Source organism: Trachymyrmex cornetzi, unplaced genomic scaffold (genome assembly GCF_001594075.2).
Source record: "Trachymyrmex cornetzi isolate Tcor2-1 unplaced genomic scaffold, Tcor1.1 scaffold321, whole genome shotgun sequence".
In the NCBI taxonomy this organism is placed as follows: domain Eukaryota; kingdom Metazoa; phylum Arthropoda; class Insecta; order Hymenoptera; family Formicidae; genus Trachymyrmex; species Trachymyrmex cornetzi.
The window spans coordinates 997804-1007732 of NW_017297908.1; the positions used below are offsets into that span (position 1 = coordinate 997804).

Genomic DNA, 9929 nt, shown 5'->3' on the forward strand with positions numbered 1-9929 from the left:
TTTATATACAGTTATATAAAATTACATATAATTTTATATAATTAAACAAATAAATTAAATAAAGACTCTAATAAATAAATCAAAAATTAAAGAAAAACCTTTAAGAGCTGACACAAGTTGAAGTATGTAATTATAAATTCTTTATTATAAATAAATTTTTGTATAAAATAAAACTGGAATTTAATAAACAACCAATAAGATGTAGACATGAGAACATTCGACTTTATTAACTCTCGTATACCGTTACTTTTAATAAATCGTACTGCGATATTCGTGACAATAGTTATGAATAATTTATATGATTATTTTAAGTTTATTTATATATTTATTTATACTGAAGAGGATCCAAACTAGGATCGAAACGTTTGTGTCTCTTATAATAAAGAATTTATAATTACACTTACAACCTGTTGACTCTTAAAGGTTTCTCTTTAATTTTTTTTATATAATTATATACATATAAAACATTTTTTCCCGGGTATTTATAAAATATGTATATATTTACGTGTCTATTGTAAAATTTTTCAATGCCTCTAATTTGAAGATCAAAGTAAAGATAAGATAATTTCTGATAATCTGGATTCGTCATATCGAGTAATTATTTTTCATTCATAAATAATAGATGATACGTTTCAGGAGATATATTGTGAACAAATAGTAGTCGGCGACCTTGTGAAAGTCTCTCGAGATGAGGATGTACCTTGTGATATCGTTCTTCTTTATAGCGAGACTCCGGGTTGCTGTTACGTCACGACATCCAATCTTGACGGCGAAACAAACTTAAAAGTAGTTATCCTTACACTATATAAACTTTTTTAAAATGAGATTTTTTACAAGCAAAATTTTACGCCAGAGAAAATAAAAATTTGTTATATCTCTAGATATATCTTTCGTCGTAATCTGTTTGCCGTAATTATAAATATGTAATTTTAGATGTTACACGTGCCGAAAGTGGTCTCAACAATGTCACTTACGGATATAGTGGCGATGCAAGCGACAATTACGTGTCAAGAACCCTTGGCTAATCTTTACACCTTCCACGGCAAACTCGAGATTAACGATGGCGACAAAACGACCAGCGGGCATTTAACAATAGAAAATCTTTTACTACGCGGATCTAGATTGAAAGACACCGAGTACGTGGTCGGCTGCGCGGTTTACACCGGACAGGACACAAAATTGTCGCTTAACTCAAAGATAGTCAGCAATAAATTCTCCACTGCCGAAAAGTAATTACGTCCGAGCTTTATTTTGTAATATCTATTATACTAATTTGTAAAACGTATTTAGACATAATAATTTCTACACGGAGAGAACGACTTTGCTGAAGTATTCAAAAATTTTGACATTCTAGCAATCAGTTTAAGTGTCCTACTTAAAAATTTTGATAGCCTAACAAAATTATTTTCATTTGTGTCTAGTTAAATTTTTGGACTTCATCAGCAAAATCGTTCTCTATGTGTACATCTTTCGTTCGAATATTCGCTATATCTATGTCGCAAACGTTGCGAATAAATTTAAAGAAATATTCCTATTTATAAAGAGATGATCTGTTTCACAACTTTACATTTATCCATTATCATTCGTAGATCTATCAATAAGTATCTCATTGTATATCTCGTGATACTGTTAACTGAAGTGGTAATATGTACCATACTGAAGCTATACGTTAACACTCTACAAGTATGGGAAAGATACTTAGGTCCACTACCCGAGATTAATTTTTTGACGTTCATTTTGGATATTTTGAGCTTCCTTGTTTTATTTAATTACATCGTACCGATATCATTATATGTCACCGTTGGTAAGATATTCTTACTTGCACAATTTCTTTTTTAATAAAAAAATCTAAGTTAAAATTATTTTTATTTTTATTTAGCATAACATATTATTTATAAAACGTTTGAAATTATTTAAATTGATATATTTCTTTTGCGTTTGTGTAAAAATTTATATATATACATATATATAAATTTTTACATTATATACATTTACTGCCTGAATTCTTTAAAGTGGAGTCTCATTTTAAAAAGTAAAAATTGAGCCAATCTTGAAAAAGAATGTATCAATTTTCAATCTTTAAAAGTGAGACTCCCTTAAAAGTTTTAGAGAGTACAAGATGCGATCGTAAAAAATAATTCTATAATATATCGATAAAGATTTACGTGCTTTTCAACAGAATTGCAAAAGTTTCTTGGCTCCGTCTTCTTCGGTTGGGACTTGGATATGTACGACAAAGATAATGATCAGCCGGCGCTCGCCAATTCGTCAGACTTGAACGAAGAGCTCGGCCAAGTTGAATATCTGTTTACCGACAAGACTGGCACGCTCACTGAAAATTTGATGGTGTTCAGACGTTGCTCAGTTAACGGCAACGTATATATGGAAAAAGATTGCGACGGAAATCTTCATTTATTGCCACTAAACGGAAATGAGACAGAGGCCATCAAAATGTCATCGTGGGAGGTAAAAAAAAAAGAAGGAAATACTGATTTTATTATGAAAGAAATTATTAGTAAAAAAAAAGATAATATTATTTTAGTTAAAAGAATTTATATGCTGTAGCTTAAGATCACTTAAAGATCATATAAAAAATATTAATCAATGCCTGCCATTTGATTTGATGTAAGAGTATAATTAATTACCGTTCCAATATTTAGCCCCAATTATTTACAAGTACTGAATTATTAATGATAATTAATGTTAATTATAATTAATAATAAAATAATAATAATCAATAATGACTGTATATCAGTATCATAAACGTAAATAACTATAAATAACTATAGTATTATGTTTGCCAAAAAGCAATAATTTTAGTGTTATTAAAAAAATGTTATTAAATACTTTTTTAACAACATTAACAAAATTATTGCTTTAATTTAGAATTATTAAAAAAGTATTATTAAAAGATCCATGATTTTAGAGTGACATTTGGCATTTCATGATAAGCATATCGTTATGCCACTTGGTTCAAATCGCGCCGCCAAGTCTACGTCCCAAGGTTGTAGCCAGACGTACTCTGTTCCGTGAGAGCTTCAGATTGAAAAAAGTCACGAGAGTCAACAGCTCGTTGATGATGCATCCGGACCTGCCGGAATATCAGGTAATAATAGCTCATGTACGCAAACGACAAATTTACGGTATCACAAGATAACTCACTAATAACTCCCGTCTAAGATAAAGTGTAAACGAACGCAACTACATCTATATAAAAAGGTATATAACACATGTGAAATATTGCAGGCCGCGTCGGCAGACGAAAAGGCATTGGTGGAGGCGAGTGCCAGATGCGGCGTTGTTTTACAAAAGAATACTAACGAGGAAATGCACATCAACACCAACAACAGTAATCTGGTCTTCCAGAAACTAGAAATATTAGAGTTCAGCTCTGGTACGTAAATATCGAAATAGATTCTCAATAAACAAAAAACGTTTTTGAAACATTTCAGCAGCACTGCCATATAACGTTGTAACGTTGCTACAATGTTACTGAAATGTTCCAAAATGTTTCTTGCTTACTGGTTGAAATTTCTAACTGAGAATAATAATTAATTTTATAGATAAAAATAAAATAGTTTTAACAGCAATACCCAGATCGCACATTATATTCTGAGAATATTCTGAGAATATACTAAAAAGGTCACGTCTGATATCCGCAGCAACATTATTCGCAGTATATCCTCAGAATATCAAGATGAATTTCGAAAATTTTCCTTAAGAGTGTGTATAAGAAATATCTATTAAAAATAATACTCTGTTAGCGAAGAATATTATTTTTAATAGATATTTCTTACACACTCTTAAGGAAAATTTTCAAAATTCATCTCGATATTCTGAGGATATACTGCGAACAATGTTGCTGCGGATATAGAAATATTATACGAATATCAGACGTGACATTTTTAGTATATTCTCAGAATATAATGTGCTATCTGGGTAAATAGCACTAATATAACGTTATTTTGAATAGAACGCAAGAGGATGTCAGTAATAGTGAAAGACTCGTCAGGAGATATCTGGCTGTACTGCAAAGGTGCTGATTCTGCTATTATGCCGTTGATAACTAAAGGAGAGATACAAAAGACCAATGCTCACGTTGCTGATTTCTCTATGGTGCGTTATCCGGTTTACGATAATCGCAGAATAAAAGCTACAGCTGAAGCAAATAATTTTAAATAACTTTAATACTTTTTTGCTTCTTGTTGCTGCAATTGTATTTTACATTGTAGAAATTATTGGAATCTCTCTAATTTTCAGAGAGGTCTGCGAACGTTGGTGGTGGCGTACAAAAAGATGAACCAATCCGAATACGAAAACCTGATACATAACATCGAGCAGGCCAAACAGATAATCGGTGCAGAGAGAGAGACGTGTATAACGCGCGCGTACAATCTTATGGAGAGCGGGCTCACCTTGCTCGGAGTAACTGCGGTAGAGGATCGCCTGCAGGACAAGGTGCAAGAGACCTTGGAATGCTTACGAGTCGCTGGCATCAAAGTTAGTTCATTGCACCGCCTTTGTGTAGACTGCCAAAGAAATCTTTCACTATCCGCGTTGTATACCTTCGTTTCTGCTTTGTCGATCATATTTGTCGACTTTCGGAATTATACTCTAAATTGTATAACTTTTCAGATAATTAATTTAATACATATCTTTACATATTACTTTTTATATTTATTCTAATATAATATATTATTAATTTTAATCTTTAATTATTAGAGATTTTTGATACAATTATATGTTTGAATATACATATCTAGATTTTTATATCATACATTAAAATAGTTTTTTAAAAATCTTGTTTAGAATAAAATGTTAAAAACAATCCTGATTAATTGGATTAATCGAATTAGTTTTAAAAGACATATATAATCGTAAATATATTCTTTTAGATATGGGTGCTGACTGGAGATAAGGCAGAGACTGCGGAGAACATCGCTTTTCTGTGCGGCCATTTCAAGAAGGGTACCGAGGTTCTGAGATTGATGGACGAGACCTCAGGGCAAGCCTGCTTGATGATTCTCACAAGTTTCGAGTGAGTGCAGTTTGCAAATTTAAAATATTTTCTAGTTTCATTTAACTATCAATAAGTTTTCCTGACTGTTTCTCGCGCAGTAATTCTTGTTTTGCATAATAGTAACACTAAAAATTTACCAAAATAACAAATAAATGAGCACATAATTTTTGGTTTTATAATACATATTTATGTATAAATCGCTTTGGGCTCTCCGCACAAGAACGTCCGTAATGCATTATCTTAAGTACTAGATCGTAAATTGAAGCCTGTACATGATAATAAGCTTAGATACATCAACGCACAAAGAAAATCATAACATAATGTTTAACATTATGTTATGTATAGGATCAATACTTAACGTAACGTAACACATTATAGTTCTTGTGCGAATAGCTTTATTCGAAAGAAACTATAACGATGAAACAAAATATATCTTTTCAGCACATTAACATCTAAATATAGTTTTTCAGCACATTAACATCTTTCAATCTTACGATGCCTGATTGAGTATCAAATTATTAAAAATTGCTTGTCAATTTAATTTAATTCGTGATATTATTACAATAGTTTAATAAGTTTAATTACATTTATAAGTCCGGAAAACCAATTCGGCGCGCAGTTCAAATGATTAAAAATATATTCATATAATATATAGTATATATATATATATAATTCATATTGAATTATTTAATTTATCATTAAAGATCCAGCTTCGACCATTATAGACATTTAATTTTTAGTTCGTATTGATTGTATTCTCACATGTATGGTCTAAAATAATTCTTATTGTTTATAAAATATATTCATGCACGTATCTAAAAGACAAAGAACTTCTTAAAGAAAGCTTATGGTATAATTTAAAATATATCAAATCTACATAATATATAATTTAAAATGTATTAGCCCTGCACAAACTATATCTTCCAGACGGAAAATAAAACTGGAACCGTATAAACAATACGGATTAATAGTTGATGGTGTCAGCGTGGCAGCGACATTACGAAATTGCCCAGAATTATTAAAATCCGTCGGAATGGCCTGCGAGGCAGTTATTTGTTGCAGATTGACGCCCCTGCAAAAGAGCGAGGTTTGAACGTTTCTCGATTCCCAAACGTTTCGTATAGAAACGCAAGAAAATCATTAAGAATATTAAATATAGCTTACCTCTGCAGATTGTGCATCTAATAAAAACGGCACCAAATCATCCGCACACTGCAGCTATCGGCGACGGTGGTAACGACGTCTCGATGATACAGGAAGCGCATGTGGGTATCGGAATATTAGGAAAAGAAGGTCGCCAGGCGTCGATGTCTGCTGACTTCGCCTTCACGAAGTTCAAGTATCTGAGAAAAGCATTGCTAGTGCACGGGCACTGGTATTATCTGCGCATCAGCATTTTGACGCAATTTTTCTTTTACAAGAACGTAGTATTCATAACGCCGCAAGTGCTGTTCGGCATACACAATGGTTTCTCCACGCAGGTAAGAACAACGTCGCCATTTGTTTCGCTATTGTACGTTGAAAAAACCAACCTTATTCCTGTAACGTGTAAGTGAATTAATTTTTTCTTTTTATATTATCATATATTATTTAGATTTAACGTAAGTGAAGGATTTACCTCTCGATTCTCATGAATTGATAAACAGATTTATCATTTAATTCTTACATATTTTTAAAGTTTTTATTTAAATATAGTTTTATTTAAATATATTTTTTATTTAAATATTTTATTTAAATATATAGTTTTATTTAAGTATAGTGATTTGACAATATTATCAAAAAGACCTATTCTTGTTTTTATGAAAAAATTATAAAAGAGAATAAATTTATATTCTATTAGATTTTATAGATAAAGAATTTATATACAAAATATATATGTCTATAGGAACTTTATGACGGTATGTTTCTAATGACTTTCAATTTGATATTTACGTCACTTCCGGTATTGATGTACGGACTATTAGAACAGAATTACAACGCGAAGAAACTCATGGAACATCCATACTTATATAAATTAAATAAAAACAATTATTTAATGTCAAGATCCCAATTCGTAATATGGATGTTTCTAGGTTCGTGCACATATTAATATTTTATATTATTTTATTTATTAAAAATAAATGTTATTTTTCATAAGTCGTAACGTTTATATGAAAAATTAACGCGATAGGTGATCTGATGATATCACATTATTTTCAGGATTATGGCATGCCTGCATAACGTATTTTACAGTATTCGCTATGACGTCTATTAATCCTACGTATCTGTACGACAACACGCCAGTTGGACATTGGGTTTTCAGCACTTGCATTTTTCATATAGTCACTTTATTAGCAAATCTACAGGTACGTCATGCGTAGGCGATTTATATTCGATTGAGGTTGTAAAACGATTTACTTTGACAAATGCACACAAAAGAATAAAATTCAATAATTTAAATACTTTTAATGATCACAATTCGTATATTTTTGTTTTTAATAACAAATTTAAATCCAAATTTATTTGTATAATTTAATAATTCGACAATTTAATTATAATTCAATAAATCACTGATAAATATTATATACATTTACTTATTAATGATAATGTTATTTCAGATATTGTTACGCAGTGTATATTGGACAATCCCGTTCGTTTTAAGCGTATTGCTATCTGAATTAGCATTTTTCGTAATTACCTTCGGCTATTCAGCTTTAAATATGTAAGTATAAAGACTGCAACAATCGAAACGATTGTGGGCATCAAAAGTAGTATTTATAAGCAAAAATAATCTTTATCACAAAATCTTACTTACATTCTTTTCAGAAAATACGATGGCGACATGTACGGGGTCTTCCAAAAATTATTACAGTCGCCTTCATTCTGGTTACTTACTATATTTATCGTAATTACTTGCTTAATATTTGATTATTTATGGTTGACATACAATACGTACAGACCCCTGAAGATCCTTCGTAGAAACGAAGAGTCTCTGCAAGTTACCACTTGCAGTAACGATGATGACCATCATCGCAATTCATCGCAAACGGTAATAATGGCATATAATGCAATTTAAATTAACGTAATTTTAACATTTTTTAATTTTTTTTTTTTTTTTTAGCAAACTGTTGATAATATTTAGAATTATTTTTTTTTTAGAACTATTATTTTCGGAAATAGATGCATCCATTTATAAAATCCATGATTAGACTGAGAATATAATTATTTGATGCGCTTAAATACATAAAATCTTTTTAGATAACCAGCTGTTAACACTAGTATTCACATTTAATTTTAGACTTTTCGCTAACCTTAAATATTAAGTATTTTTATTAACTAAACTTTTGCAAACTATGAGCTATTCCCGTTGATTTAATTTGCATAAATTTAATTGTTTAAATATATATAGATTTTCAGAGATCTTACTGACCGTTTTTAAAAATTAATTAAAATAGATTACTCATGCATATACACAAATGTATACCTATAGTAAATTTTATTTAAAAAATAATAAATTAAGCAGTTAAGTTTTTGCAACAATATCGGCATTATTAAAAAAAAAATTCAATTTACAGAAAGATTGCATATTTCCATGGAGAGGTAGCTTTTCATTGCAGAAAGATAAATAATACGTTCGAAATGCAGTCATTTAAACGCTTCAGTATTATCTATATAAACGAAGAAGTAATTATCTGGAACGATACATCATATATAATTCATTTCATAAGTACAAACAATTTAAGTTGCTGATACGACTGACTGTATTATATTATTAACTATCCGCGAACCAGAAAACCAACATGGATCATATGTGGATATATCTCATATCCCATGCTATACTTCATTATAAATATATATACTATAATTTAGTATGATTGGTAACAACACACTCTCCATTTGCACGAAACTGACAACATGCGCGCGGTACTTTTTAAGTTATAGAAATTTATCTTGCTAGGATATGTCATACCCCACCTGATTCGCCGAGGGTTAAATGAGAGTAATTGATAATAAAATCAGTCAAAACTCCGCTACCAACTATTTAGCATTGTTAACAAAAGCACTTTTTAACCGTAACAAGCCTTGAATGAGTCTAAAAATAATTATTCCTATACTTAAATTATTTTCTATTACAATATTCAGAGAGAAATAATATAATAAAACAGTATTAATAAAATTAATACTAATAATTAATAATTATATTTATATTAATGCTACAAAAGGAAGAAATATTTACGCGCGAATATGGAGCTAAATATGATCTTCACAAATTGTTACAGTTCATAGCGAGATATACTAGTCATTAAAATTAATTTCTGTACAAAAGTAGATAGCTATGCATACGCTGTTAAAAATTTTATGAAATTTAATATACTTTTCAGTTACACAATTTGAACTTCATTTCATAACATTACATTAAATTTAATGTATTTATAACTGACAAGTATATTTGTGTACATGTACATGAAATTTAATGTACCCGATCATTATATTTGAGTAACCACTGTAATTTAATTTTTAGTTAAATCGTTCATTACTTTTAATTTCATTCATAATCATGAGCTTCATTTACATGTAAGAGAAGCATTTCTAACAATGTTATGATAACACGGACAAATGCAATAAATTATAATTATGTGTCTATTTGCGAATGTACGAACTATCGTAATTATTGTTATTTATAATTTATGTAGCATAATTATCAGCAAGTTTGCTGAATGTAGTTGCAACAAAACCGTTAGTGTAACAATAGCAAATTTTATCATATATAAAAGAGAGATGAAGTTTTATAGTTAAAATTTAATTTTTTCTAGAAAATTTCTAAAAAATTGTGTACATACATATAATATATAATAAGAATAATCAACATATACAAAAATTATTTATTATTGCAATATCAATATTATGGCAATCAATATTAAATACAACA

At 29.7% G+C, this 9929-nt stretch overlaps 1 protein-coding gene across 1 annotated transcript in view; it reads left to right on the forward strand.

Annotated features, from left to right (window-relative positions):
* Positions 1 to 9103, forward strand: part of LOC108762811 (probable phospholipid-transporting ATPase IF) — a 24863-nt gene extending 15760 nt beyond the window's left edge. The window contains exons 5-20 of the mRNA XM_018510003.1: positions 637 to 786; positions 934 to 1229; positions 1590 to 1804; positions 2180 to 2466; positions 2927 to 3106; positions 3247 to 3394; positions 3974 to 4116; positions 4261 to 4500; positions 4896 to 5038; positions 5948 to 6107; positions 6193 to 6501; positions 6906 to 7092; positions 7220 to 7365; positions 7618 to 7721; positions 7826 to 8048; positions 8575 to 9103. Coding sequence (XP_018365505.1) covers positions 637 to 786; positions 934 to 1229; positions 1590 to 1804; positions 2180 to 2466; positions 2927 to 3106; positions 3247 to 3394; positions 3974 to 4116; positions 4261 to 4500; positions 4896 to 5038; positions 5948 to 6107; positions 6193 to 6501; positions 6906 to 7092; positions 7220 to 7365; positions 7618 to 7721; positions 7826 to 8048; positions 8575 to 8628 — 2985 coding nt within the window. The 3' untranslated portion in view covers positions 8629 to 9103. The remainder of the gene's footprint in view (positions 1 to 636; positions 787 to 933; positions 1230 to 1589; positions 1805 to 2179; positions 2467 to 2926; positions 3107 to 3246; positions 3395 to 3973; positions 4117 to 4260; positions 4501 to 4895; positions 5039 to 5947; positions 6108 to 6192; positions 6502 to 6905; positions 7093 to 7219; positions 7366 to 7617; positions 7722 to 7825; positions 8049 to 8574) is intronic.
* Positions 9104 to 9929: the final 826 nt, after the last annotated feature.